Here is a 14376-nt window from a genome sequence, read left to right on the forward strand (position 1 = left end):
ACAGCCTCTCTGAGCAGCTACGGACACAAACTGGCATGGGCACAGACAGCTGGAGCAGGCTCCTAGAAAGGGCTGTTCAGGCACAGAGGGCTTCAGTCTGGCAAGCATCACCTGGCAGAGGGAAGAATCCACCTTCAGACCCTGGAGGTAAACTAGTAAGGATAGTTTTTTCAAAGAAATAAACCACCATGAGTCACTACAGAAACACAGGGAAAACTTATCTTCAGAAAACCCAGAGAGAGCCCATTTTTCTCTTCAGGTTATGGCAGGGAGCTGTAAAGCTAGTCATTCAGCCAGGCAGCACAGAAGCTATGGCTGGTCCATGACTACTAAGAAAGCCCCAAGGTCCACCATGTACACCCCAACTAACTCCACAGCTCCAAGGCAGCATGTCCAAGGTGGGCAGGATGCACTAACCTTGGCATGACATGAGAATGGATACCAGAAGTGTAAAGGGGAATTAGGAAAATGGATGCCTAGATGCCAGATTTGAGGGGCTGGTACTACACACTGCAAAGCTGTGACATTTCAGAGTCTAACTTGTGGCAGGCCCAGGCTTTGATTAAACAATATGATTTTCAAAAGCCCTTGATTTGCTCCTCACTCCATTCCCATTTATTTCAATCCTGCAGTGGTTTGCATGGGAGCAAGACAAAGCCATATTTCTAAAAGTCACACCTGCACAGTGCACACTTAGTAAAGCACCTCTGCCCTTGCTTCCCCACCAAGAACATTCCCACAGGTTTCACAAATAATGCTTCAAAATATGTTACTGCAAACAAGCATGGTAACTGGAAAAAGAAAAGCAAAGAATTCAATCCGATGAAACATTTTTTAAAAATATTCATTTTATCTACTGGGCATTCTGAGAAAGTATATGAGCATCTGTAGATTCCTTTTTGGTGAGTTTTTATAGGCAGGCAGCTGTTTAAAAAGCAGGTCAGGGGTTGAAGAGGGTGAGTGTGTCTTACCAGCTCTTTTCAGGTACCAAAAATATTTGATTTCTGGAAAGAAGTTTCACACAAATCTTGGACAAGACAAAAAGTCTTATTTCCAATACAGCTTAAGGAAGAATATTGGGCTGTCTAAAGATAACTGAGTCAAAATCAACAGCCACCAAACTACTCAAATCTCTCCTAGAAGGTGTGACTCTCAGCCATACTTAGTTTACCAGAGTCATTACTTTTGTCTAGCACAAACAACTATTCTGACCACAAAAAGGTTGGGGTGTTCAGAAAACTTGAAACTATCACCTCCAGCTTCTTCCCTGCCCTTTCCTTTAACTCACCACACACAGTTACCCAACCTATTTTATCCTGAACACATCTTCCAGCTTCAGCATAGCTGCAGGAAAGGGGCCAGTCATTAGTGCCACACACCGTGCCAAGTTTCATGCTCCTTCCAAGCCAGGCAGGCAGACAGCCTTTATTTCATTGGCAGGCTTTTATTTCAGCTGCACCTTCAGAAAGCCTCTGAAGAGTACACATGATACAGGAGTGGCAAGTGACAAATACCACAGTGGTAAGTACAGGTTGAGGTTGCCAAATTGCCCTACAAATCCCCAATCAGAAGGCAAAAAAGCTGGTCATTCTTACTGCACCTTCGCATTTTAAGGTAAAGAAGCATTAAAACTGTCCCTCATGTCCTCTGTAACAACAGATCATACTGATTGTAAAAAAAATAGTATCTTGCTTCCCTGGGCTCATCCTTGTTTTTACCTCTCAGAAAAATGAAATCAAGAGAGGAATCTGGTGCTTCTAATAATACATATGTGTTAAGAGATAAGACTTCCAAGTTGCATCTGAGAACATTGACTGCAGCCCCTAGTGAAGGCACAGAAACCTGAAACAGCTTGGTCAGATCCTGTGATCGATCAAAGGAGCAAGAAGGATGAGTACAAATGAAGATACTTGATTTCTGCAAGGGGAGACCAGTTTAATTACCTTTTTTTTTTTTTTTACAAACAACATTTACAATGAGTGCTGAAACATAAATATACATAGTTCTTTGTCTATAACCTCCTCATGACAAACACAAGCCCTGTCACCTCTCCTTCAGAGAAACCAGGACCTCGTGGCTGACTTCTCACCCACCAGGAAAAGGCTAGAACAGGAAGATCCACACACACTGTTCTTCCAAGCAGGTGGCACATCTGAATTCTCAGCTGTTATGGGGTTTATGATTAACAAGCATGCTGCCCTGACCTGAACACAGAGCTCTCTGCCGCTGTAATCCTGTGCTGAGACTCAGGACAAGTGGACTAACATTGAAAAGAAAAGGTCACTTTTCAGTTCAGAGAAATCCAGAAGGTCTACATCACCTAGGTTAGTTTGTTTGTTTGTTTTGGTGGTATTTTCCTCCTGCTTTCTGAAAAAGAATGAACATTATGATGATATCTCTATCAGCAGCTATGAGCAGATAGATTCCACAATGCCCAGAAAGGCAGTGGTCCCCTGCAAATTTGCATCCAGACAAGGAATTTTATTAAAAAAACTGTCTGCTGTATCTTACCAGCTAAAGGTTTGAGGCAAATTTGGCTTGAGACATTGTTCTGTAACTCTCTTGAGACACTAGTTACCAAAGCCCAGGTTTTCTCACTAATAGAAGTTGAATGAAGTCCCAATGACTTGAACAGAACAAATCTCCAGAGCCGAAAACAAGTTTCACACCTCAGACTCGAGCAGGTTTTTGAAGCTTTACAAACTACTTACAGCCAGCTAGATGTTTCACACTCCTCTTTAATTCCACCTGTGGTGAGGGCTGGTCCCCTGGGCGGTTGGATGGATGGAGACGAGAGATCTCTGGAGTCAGGTCTTAGGATATACGGTTTATTGTGGGGCCACAGGTCAAAGCAGGCCCCAAAGAGTGGAGAGAGATAGCAGGAGAGAGTTCCAAGAGAGGGTCCAAGAGGGCAGAGAGAAGAGGAGGGAGAGAGTGCCCTGGTATCCCAGGTACACCTTATCAAGGGGTCTTCAGAGTGGATGCTTTGGACCAATGGGATTACAGATACATGATACTTCAGGGGAGGGTTACAGATGCAGGATAAACTATACATTTTTGAGGGATGAGACAGATCACTTTATCTGACCTTTGAAGTTGTCCATGGGTCAAGAAAGGGAGTTGCCTTCCACTAGCTACACCACTGTCCACCACTTGCTTAGCAACCAAAATTTCAAAGCTTGTTCTCATCTCAGGTTAACTCACAGTCTCTGTATTTTCTAAATCCTCTGCTAGACAATCATATTTATAAGCCTTTCTCATTTCACCTATATCCTAGAAGAGCCTTTACCTTAGGTACCTCAGCCTGTCTTTTGTTCTCCAGCATGCACACTCAGATAAAACACTTATCTAAGAACCATCACAGGGAGCCAAGACCTCATGGAAGACCTGAAGAAAATCCAAGTGAAATTACAGGATTGAAAAAGGTGAGACTTAGATATACTTATGAAGAACAAACTTTTTTTTCTAAAACTACTGCAGTACAAAATTATTGCTTCCCATTAGAGATATATGTTATCATCTGATAAATTTATCACCTGATAAATTGCAAACTCAAGACTATTTTGCAAAACAGGGGGTTTGATTCTTCACTATCAAAATTGTTAACCTGATTCTCCTAAGACATGGTCAGAGACTCGAGACTTCAAGGGCATAACAACAGAAGTGAAAATTTGGGCAGGTCAGACAGAAGCTTTATTAATCATGGACATGGTGAGAGAACGCTGGAACAGCATTCCTCCTCCTCTGCATCCCTGCCAAGTGGCTGCAGAGACACAAACTACTGAATGTTTTGAGGAGGAAAAGGAAAAAAAAGAGGTGAGGAAAAACGATCATGTAAGTATTAAAAAAGCCAGATATCCACCCCTAAGAGGGCTGGACTCTTCAAGTACCTTACTAATCACCACAATTCGAAGCAAAAATAAATTAGTAAACAGTGTGACAGTGTGAGAAAATGGCTTGTGGCAGAGCCATGGGAGTGCCACACCTGGTATCACCCTGGTATTATCAAAAGAAGAGAGTCTGAAACACTTAGAAGCAGCTAGCATTTTGTCAAAAGGTGTGTTATTTTTGTTAGGCTGAACTTCTTAGGCATCCTAAATATTAGTTTTAGCACCTCAAAGTAAAATCCAGAGGAAAGGGCAATTCCAGAAAATAAACCTCTACTAACTTATGCTCTTTCAGTGGCATGCACTCCCCCAGTAATTTGTGTTCCCTGTAGAGGAGCTGAATAAGAATCCCTTTGCCAGCTGCTATCCCCCTCTCCACACTACATCCACAAGGTCAGCAGATGTGACCATGAACGCAGCTTTTAATTAACACGTTTTCTTTCATTTCAAAAGGTGCCCTCTAAAGGGCTCCTCTGCGCCACTGTTTGACATTTTCATGAGCAGCTTGAATGTGAAGCAAAATTGAATAGTGAGGAATGAAAGGAAGTTTCCTCTTAGGGAAGACCTAGGCAGCAGGAAGGGGATCACTCCACCCCTAGGAAGTTAATGCAGCTTTCATAAGGTTCAAAACCCCTGCACATTTTCATGTCTCTGCATTACTCTCAAACACAGCCAAGGCACTCTGTAAAGCCCTGGTAAGCATTTCTGAAGTCCAGAGGATGCTCCCCAGGGGCTGCCTGAAAGGGACAGCCAGTATTGTGTCACAGCCTCCTACATCAGGAGGTGGAGCTCACTTCCAGAGCTGGGCAGAGGTCCAACTTCCAGCTACCCTCACAAGCTTGACAGGACCAAGCCACAGGGCAGGAAAACCAAGAGACCTCAGCCCACATTGCTCTGTCCAGCAGAGTCTGGAGAGATGCAGCTCCTGGACTCCCAGTTCCTGGCATTCCTCCCATTCTCTACTGCAGACTCCTCCTGACAGTCTTCTCTATCATTTCTAACAGCTCAGGACCCTGTGTCCCACACATGCATCTTCATCACCTATCAGGCATGGCTTCATTCACAGGCCCACAACAATGGAAAAATCTTCAACAGGCCTTTCTACACAGAAGATATAAGGTTTACACCATCTTTAGCCCATGCAGAAGAAGGGAGGGTGAAGGAGGAAGGCTTGATTCTTCTTGCTCCCATCTGCAAATGAAAACTAAGAAATTCAGTTCCCAGTGCTGCAAGACAAAGCACAGAGGAGTGTGTGATGGGGTTCTTCCTCAGTTTACTGTTACTATAAAGGCTGCTGTGACTGTTCACTCTAAGTTAAAAAGAGCAACTGTTCTTTACAGCATGTCACTCCCACCTGCCCCAGCCAGCAGAAATCCTACTGGAGCCACAGTCAGTAATGCCATGTTGAAACACTATTCCTCTGGGATGGCCACAGGCTCCTCAGAGAGCAGCACTGCAGAACCTTTTTCAGAAAAAAAATAAACCTGTAGGATAACTGGAATGTGGTTTCACATCTTGGTGACAGACTATAATTTAAGGGGTAGAAAAAGGGCACTTGGGATCAAACACAAAGAACCTTTCATTTCTATTCCAGAAGCTCAGACTGGCCCTCTCTACCAGTCTAGCTGAAAGCAGGACACCTAGCTGAGAGAGGTCTACACTTCAGCATTCAGGATTCATTAAGTCCATTTCCAGCTCTGATCTAATTGCTGTGAATCCTCCCCTTTTATCAGCAGCTTATGCTTAAAAAGCAATTTTAAAATTAAACAATTTTATGGGTAAAATGTTTCTCAGAGTATCTTTGCAGCACTCAAAACAGTACTGAATTTCTGGGGCCTCTGCATTAGTCTTGAACTAGCTGGGTGATTTGCAGGATGAAGTATCCTCAGCAGTTTGAGCTGAATATTCACTAGGCTTGGCTTCCTTTCACCAAGCATCTCATTTAATTTACGAATTTACAAATCCTCAGAAGACTTGCACACAGAGGACTCAAGCACTCCTGCTATTCCCAATCTCTTTCAGTAATTATCTAGAAACTACTTGTAAGAAAAGCAAGAGAAGGAAGATTCAAGGTGAACTGCTTGAATCCAGCACCCAACACCTGCCCAACTCATTCTGAGAGAAAGAGACAAAAGACACTGACAGAGGAAAGGAAAATTGGGTCAGTCAGGTCAGATTTACACATACTGCATGGCGAACTGAAGTTATTTTGCATACACCCTCTCTCTCTATCATGCAATAATAGTTGACACTAGAGAAGACCCAAGCCCTACAGAGGAAGCCTGCAGTTAGAGAAATTTTTGCTCTAATTACCCACAGCACAGGACTTTTATATTATGGAAACAGAAATACCTGTATCTTTACCACATGCCAAAACCAGGAAGTTAATGGAAGGGAAACTGGAAGGCCAATATTCAAAAGAGTCCAGAAGAAAGGCTTCAGGGTTTCTTCCAAGAACAACTTACAATTAAGCCACTCCATCACCCTGTGAAGAAGAGGCAGTAGCTGCCTGTGGTTCAGCACACGTGTTCTGTCCATGAGAACACAATGAAGAAGATGCAATGTGAGTCTGGGGAACACAACACTAAAGTGACGTTCTTTCAGATTAAGAAAGCATAAAGGAGTGAAGGCACAAGTTGACAAGAGATTCTGAAAGGGGGAAACAAAATTTGTTTTTGGCCAAACACAATTTTGCTTTCCACATTTCTACTCAACACAGATCCACTTGCACTCTTTGGTATAAGTGAGAAAATTCCCAGCAGTAGCTGAATAAGACTGGGCATAACAATGCAGTGCAATTGGAAAGACAAAGCAGAAGACACTCGTGACTCATGGGCCTCTCCTCCTTTTTATAAAGAGACAACACAATGCCAGATAACAAAATCTGCCCTGAGACCATCTGTGCTCGCCTCTGTTTTGAAATGCATCTGTTTTGATGCATTTCCCAGGCAAAGTGAGCAGACCTGTCTCCTCACCCATGCTGCTCAGCTTTGCCTTTCCAGAGCCAGCTAGTGTTATTCAGCATCACTACTGTGTTATGTGACACAATTATCAGCTCTGCTGGCTGCTCCAGCTCTATAGCAATCAGCACAAAGCAGCTTTCATAATGCTGTCTCAGCCCACCAGCCTCAAGACAGGTTGAAGTGTGTATAAAAAGAAGACTTACCTGGCTTGCTTCCTTCACAGTCATGCCCCAGTTGACCTTTGGTGTTCAAGCCACAGGTATACACCTCCCCATCTTCCAACAGGAACACAGAGTGGTTTCCTCCACATGCCACCTCCTTAACATTTCTATCATGGATGAACCTATACACCTGTGGCTCAGGAATGATGACCTGGAGGTTGCTACCTATCCCAGGCTGTCCATAAGATGAGTAGCCCCAGCATAGCATTTTCTCTTTTCAGCAAGTCATGTATCCTTCCTGGGCAAGAAAGACAGGGGAATGAGTATTAATGAAGCAAGTACACCACCAATAATCCTACAGAGATCCAGCTGTTCACAGCAGGAGGTGGAAACAACCAGAAAAGGCATTTCCTGCATGACTGTCAGGTTTGTGAACTGTCAGTAAACCATTACACAGACAAAGAGTAACCAAGACAGCTCAGCTGTGGTACTGAATCAGAACCTTCATGCCTTAGCCATCTCCATCTGTGAGGCAGCAGAAATGTTCTGAAACCCAGGAGACCGAGCTTTTACACTGCAAAATTACTCTGCTTCCAAACCCAAATATCAAACAATGCCCCAAAACAACTGTAATGCTTTTCAGACTAACAGGTCCAAATCTGATCTTTTAGAGTGTCATATTTGAGACAACTTCTTCATAAACTTTTAAAAATTACCTCCAAGGTGGTCAGACTAGCCCTGAACAGAATGACACAGACATTTGTGGTGTACTGGCCAATGCAGAAATGTGTTATTTCTGATAAACACCTCTTAAGAAGTACTCTGCTCAATTGAACACAGCCTTGCAACCCAAATTTGTGCATGCACACACACACACTCTGAACTTGAGCCACACACCGAATACATACACCCCTGAACTGCAGCAAGAATTACACAAGAAGCAGTTCACGTGGAGTAGCACACTGACAGCTTGGCCATGACAGCAATGGACAGGTCACGTTGCAGGTCACGTTGCTGCAACTTGCCAGCAGCCAGGAGTTATCTTCTGTGCTGTACTCAGTGAAAGTCAGGGATTTCAGAGTGGAGTAACACAGGAAGGGAAAAAATATAGCAATATAAAAGGTCCAAGGAATTACTTGGCTTGAACTTGATAAAGGCAACAGGATGCTAATGCATAAAAGCTGTGGGAAGAAAACAGTATTCCATAAGAAGCACATTAAAGATTTTAGTAATACTCCTTTGTCACTCCTAATTTCAATAGGTTTTGTTTATTTGTTAAGCATGCTATACCAGTAAGACATTGATAACTCCTCTGATTGGACTAGAAACTGTCTACAGCTTTATTTGCAGCAGCAGCAACATTTAGTAACAGAGCACAAGACAGAAAACCAAAGGGTAACCCCTGAAGTGCCAAAGATTCTTTCTCCCACTCTGAGCAGACAGGAAGCACACGCACTTGGTTTGTTTCCAAAACTTGGTGCTAATTCAAGCTCTAGGTATTAGCAATAAGGCCTTTCCCTAATCTAAGCCCTAAAACATGATTGTTCATCTCTTACCCTTTGCTTGTCAGCTGTGGTCACTTCCACTGAGGCACACTGAGCTGGAAGGGGAAGAGAGAGGATTGTATTTTCCAGTTAGTACTTCATCAGTGGTGCAATTTCCTACCACAAACTGTTTACTAGGATCTCTTATTAGGTGCTTTAAAGTAATGCACGACCCTGTTTATCTCTAGCAGCCCTTCTTCCTTCGCAGCATAATTCAACTCATTCACACCCACGTGTGCTTATCACTGGCCAGCTCCAAAGCACAGAGGAAAAAGCAGGAGCCTTTAACAAGACTCTGCCTGGTTAAAAAAGCAGGAGCAGGTTCTGCCTAGTTAAATCAGTCATGGTATACACTCTGTATTTGGTTGCCCTAAGCACAAGAGCCTAATGGAAGATACCCTCTATGCTGGCTACGCTAAGAATAGGAATGCCATGGGACACAAGAAAATTGAAGTGTGTGCATGTGCTTTAAACAGCTACATTTAAAAAGAACTTCATGTTCTATCACACCACCAAAAAAACCCAAACTAAAAATGCATGAGCAACACCCTGAAGGTGCAGGGAATTGTTTCAAAATTGACGCTGGAACAGCAGAAATCTGGGACTGCCATTTCTCTCAGTCTGGGGAACCGTGTGCTACAAAGACACAGCAGCAATCCTGAAGAGCCACGGATCACCTTCCCTGCTAGGATAAACAGATACTGCCCCTGAGCTGAAAAGAGTTCACCAGTATACAACTTGAACTGCAATGACATTGTACCACATGAGCTAAATATTAATTTGGGATACCTTCTAAAAGGGTACCTCAACAGTCGGCTCCCTATAGACTACAGTCATCTTCCCTAGTGCTAGTTTCATTTAAAAATGCTAAAAATTCAGGAATTACTTTCCTTGTGTTCATATTCCACACAAGAATTTGCTGCTAATGGGCAAGGGAGTATGACGTGATTGATAAGAGATGGGTTTTTCCTCCAGTTAAGACACTACTTGAAACAAGAGGAGTTCAATTCCCAGTAATCCATGTAAACACTAGGGTGGTATTTCAGGGTTCAACCCTCCATTCACGCTAAAGGCCAGATTTTCTGAAGCTCCTCATATTTAACTGTCCTATACCAGAAATAGAAAATCTGGTTTTCACTAGTTTTTTTTTTTTTTCTTAAATCATCTCTATGGACTATGCCATCTCAATCCACCCCCATCTTCCAACATTTTTGCCAATAAATCTCTGTGCAGCTCAGTTTCACAGAAAGAGACCAACACCTTCCAGTGGAGAGCAGAGCAAAAAAGCCACTCACGAGTATATAGGACCAGCTAAACTTTTCAAAAGGCCTGATGAATTTACTGATGTTGAAGACATTTTTAAAACCACAATTTTAAGACTGTTTTTTTTTCTCCCCCTAAAAAAAAAAAAAAACAAAAAAACAAAACAAAACAAAACAAAACGCTGGAGGTCTCAATACATTATATGATCAAGTAGGAGCTGTGTCCTAAAACACGAAACTCTAAATGACAATTTCACAGTTTCCAATCCGGTTAATGCCGTTACTCTTCTTTGCCAGTAGCAGAGGAAGTAAAAGTGCCTGTGCCACTGCAAACCACCTCTACAAACTGCATACCTTTGTCATACTAAAACAATGACATATGAAGTTTCTAGTGTAGGCAAGCACTAACAGACATGTGCCTGCACATACACATATATACATTAAATATATGATTTATATTTACTTACCTGACATTTTATATAAGAGATTAATATTCCTAGTGCTCAGCTCAATACACCTTAAAAAAGCTGAAATTTTATCAGCAGAGGGCAAATCCTAAGGGGAGAGGTTTTTCTTAAATGCATCAGTAAGGGATTAAAGTTCAGAGTTCCTTTTAAAAATTGGATTGCAAAAAGCACAAGAACTGCAGTACTCAACCACATAAGCTATTCCTGTTCTTCAGAAATCCCAACACAGCCAGCTTGGTATTCATGTTTCAGAGATATGAACAGATGCAATGCAGTAAAGCCAGGCATTTGCAGAGATTCCCCACACATAAAAAAGAGAGTGGAAGATATAACACCACATCCTCAGACCCTGACATTCCAGAAATAATTAATCATCAAAGCAGCAAAGGATGTACTTAGCACAGTTAGAGCTAGGAACACCTCATACTGTGAGGAATATTTTGAGGAAATCTATTGTGGGTGGAAAACTCACCCTCCCTCTGCTATAATAACGTTCTGCTGACATGCTAAATATATATCCTTTGGTGAAAAAACAGCCCCCGTGATTTGGTAAAATAATAATGCTGCATATATGATCATGATAGGATGCATTTTGTCTTTTTCTTTTCCTCTCTCTTTTTTAAAGCTCTCATGTCATGCAGAGTCTCTCCTCAAAATCACACAAACGTATATTCTAAAGCCATTTCCACTCTGCACCCTTTCTGGGAAAGTCACCTAAGTAGATACCACGATTGCAACAAACACGCTCTCTAAACAAAGAGGTCTGTCAACCGGCAGGACATGAATAAACAAGTTTTTCCTTCCCTCTTGTTAGTGAGATTTCACATAACGAATGTGTTTCTTCTACCAGCATTACTCAACAATTACGCCATTAACTGCCTCTTTCTGCCACCAAGCCCACTTTCTTCTTTTTACCTGTTTCAGTCCAACTCAATGTCCAATGTAAACTAGGTTACAGAGCAAAAGAATACAAACTGTACCGGCAAATGAGTTAAATGAGCAGAGTATTTGCATTTCACATGCCCACAGATGGAGATGCCCCCACTGAAAACATATAAAAATAGACACTTAAAATCAAACATGTCAAACCGCCCCCCCCCCTTCCCCCCCGCCCCGCCATCACCTCCATTTTGCAATCCCAGTAAAAACACCGCTCGTTCCCTTCCTTCACCCCGGACACCCCGGGCTTCTTGCGGCTGCTTCCCACGCCCAGAGCGCCGCTTCCCGGCGGGCACACACCGAGCCCGGAGCGGCAGAGCCCCAAGCTCAGACCGCAGCCAGGTGATGCTGCCGCAGCAGCGGCGGCGCCGAGCGGCTTCTGCCGCAGCTCCGCGGCCGCCCCGGGCTGGGAACGCGCATCCTGCGCCGGGGGCTCCGCCACGCCCGAGCCCCGGCTCCCGCACGCATGGGCTCGACACCGGGACCGGCAACAGCCGCACGGCAGGGCTCAGCTGTCCTTCCCCGACACTCACCACCGCCAACCCCGCCGCAGTGACAAGGAAGACCCGGCCCTGCTGCCGCCACTGCCGCCGCCACTGCCGCCGCGGCCGCGAGTGACGCACGGCGCGGCCAATGCGCAGGGCGGGTCCGGCCCCCGGCGGGCGAGGGGCGGGCCGGAATCTCCTTTTCCCGGGGCCGGGGCACGCCGTGTCCTCTGGGATCCTGGCGGGGGCTCGGAGCTCCTGGCAGGGGCCTGGCCTTTCCAGCAGTGCTGGAATGCCGGGGCGCGGGCAGAGCGCTGGGGACAGGCGGCCCCCGCCCGCTGGGATACCGGCCTTTAGCCTTGCCGCTCTAAACTCAACACAGCAGGAGCCCACGGGCGAAGTTAAGCGCATTCCGGAATATAAGCTGTTCTAAATGAAGGTCTCAAGGGCAAGGCAGCTTTCCAGGGTTTGAGAATGCGTTAAGCACGAAATGTCACTTACTAATAGTAATAGTCAGTTTCTTTCCCCTAGCCTGTTTCTTCTTCCTTTCATGTGGCCTCTGGTTACCTGGCAAGCTCATTTGTTTAGGAACTCAAATTTTATAGAAAGTTTCAACCTCAAAAAAGGTTTGTTGTCAAAATCTCCGTTGCGAGAGGAAAGGGGGGGGGGGGGGGGAGAAAAAAAAAAAAAAGAGGCCAATGAACAAGCAATTATGTAACCCTCAAGTACTGATTTTCTGGTTTTAGTGCCCTCTATTAGAAAAATACTGTACTCCACAAGAGCAATGCGCAAGCTGGATCCCATTCAGACCACCAAAATGACAGTCAATACTTGGAGCAAACCACAGACAGATGTTTGCAAGGACTCAGTATGGGGGAAAGAAGTCCCTAAGGTATGTCCAGTGCCAAGTATTTGTGGCCCTGACGCTGCATCTCTGGCAGTTTGCAGTGACTGTGCATTTAGCAGAAAATGTGTGATGGATCAAGTGAAAAATCACCTGTATTTGCATGGATCATGGGCGTTTAGAATAAAGAGCTACTCCAATATAAAATTACACCTGTCATGTAACATCTTTGGCTTAACCAGTGTTACAAGTATCTTCTAGAATAACTGAAAGCATATACAGAGGAAAACATACTTTTCTGTGTTTGTGTTTGTTTCTGTTTTGTTTATTTCATCGTCTGGAGACCTTTGCAAAATAGATAATTTCCCTTTATACTTGGTTTCCTCTGTTTCTGATTGCGTAGTCAAGGAGGGGAAGGTACACATAAACAAACAAAAAACCAACAACAAACAAAAACAATCACCCCAAAACAAACGAAACCCCAAAAAAAAAACCAAAAAAAAAAAAAAAAGAAAAAAAAAGATGGAGCAAAGCAAAACCTGGAAGCTTTATGTGAGGGAGCCAGGAGTTTCTTATTGAAACAAATTTTTAACTGGTTACATTTCAGCTTCCTGGAGAACTTTCAGGGCTGCTCTTGCAGTTGTCTACAGGTGATGCTTGGCTCAGATGAGTGACCTAAAAAAAAAAATCCTGCTACAGGTTCAATATACTTTTGCTGCCTGTGTGAAGCCTTTTGAACTCACAGCTGCATGTGATGCTCACTCATCTTATATTCTCCTGTATATTTTATAACAGGCACTGCTTGACAAAATGTAGACACAATCCAGTGTCCAAATTAATTTCAGAAAATCAGAGAGGAGTGCACTACTCTGAAAGTCTTTATGCAATGTGTATATATATATATATATATATATATATATATACACAAATATACATATATATAAAAAAGCAGGGATTATTTGAGGACAACTTTAAAATAGCCTTGAAAGTGATTCTGGGCTTTAATCTCCCATGTGATGTTGCATCATACATGATGAGAAGAAAATACCTCCAGGCTCTAAATAAACCTATTATCATTTAATCTCTAATGGGTTATTTTGAATTCCAAAGAGAATACATCTTTTGTGCACTTACACAGCACAGAAGATCACTCTGGATTTCCAAGTTCTACCAGAGGCTTAGAAAACCATAAAAAGGGAAACAGTAGCCACAAGCAGGCTGATGAAGAGCAGCAGGTTAAGCTGCCAAAACAGAAATCTGTGGTGGTGTGGCAGCATCAGCTGTACAAGAGATGTGGGCAACACCTTGGGTTTCTGCCAGTTCCCTCTTTCCACAAAAAATACACCAGAGCACTGCCTTTCTCAGAGGACGTAAGCATCCCTGTGATGTCCTGTTTGTTCCAGGGGGGTGAGTGGGACAGGACTTAGGTCTGAGCAGGCCATGTGCCCTCACTCCCCTCTGCTGGGAGCTGCCATCCTCTGAAGTCCTATTTCCCATCTTCCCATCAACACTCCCATGCCATCTGCTTTCCTGTACTGCTGTGGTGCTTGTGGTGAGTGCTTGGATTTTTTATTTTTTTTTTTTACTAATTATTATACTGTAACTTAAAAGGGAACTTGCCTTTTTTTTTTTTAAGTAGGTAACAATGTCATTCTGCATCACACAGGAAAGACTGACTTATTCAGCATATACAATGCATCTCTTTGAAATATGCTTACATCAGCCTTTGACTCCACTTGTGAAAGGCCTCCCCATTCCAAGGAGAACAGAGAACACGGACACAAAGCCTGCTATGCTTATCTACGTAGGCCGATGCATAAGAAA

The 14376-nt window shown here is 43.6% G+C and overlaps 1 protein-coding gene across 9 annotated transcripts in view; it reads right to left on the reverse strand.

Moving 5' to 3' along the window:
• HERC3 (HECT and RLD domain containing E3 ubiquitin protein ligase 3) overlaps positions 1-11839 on the reverse strand; it is a 53317-nt gene extending 41478 nt beyond the window's left edge. For 3 of the 9 annotated variants that reach the window (XM_085579140.1, XM_085579143.1, XM_085579138.1), the window contains exons 1-2: positions 11757-11839; positions 7054-7309 (exon numbers count right to left, since the gene is read on the reverse strand). In XM_085579140.1, coding sequence (XP_085435266.1) covers positions 7054-7279 — 226 coding nt within the window. In that variant the 5' untranslated portion in view covers positions 7280-7309; positions 11757-11839. The other 6 variants (XM_085579141.1, XM_085579135.1, XM_085579136.1 and 3 more) reach the window with 5 other exon arrangements.
• Positions 11840-14376: the final 2537 nt, after the last annotated feature.

Source organism: Lonchura striata, chromosome 4 (assembly GCF_050655825.1).
Source record: "Lonchura striata isolate lonStrDom1 chromosome 4, ASM5065582v1, whole genome shotgun sequence".
Lineage (NCBI taxonomy): Eukaryota > Metazoa > Chordata > Aves > Passeriformes > Estrildidae > Lonchura > Lonchura striata.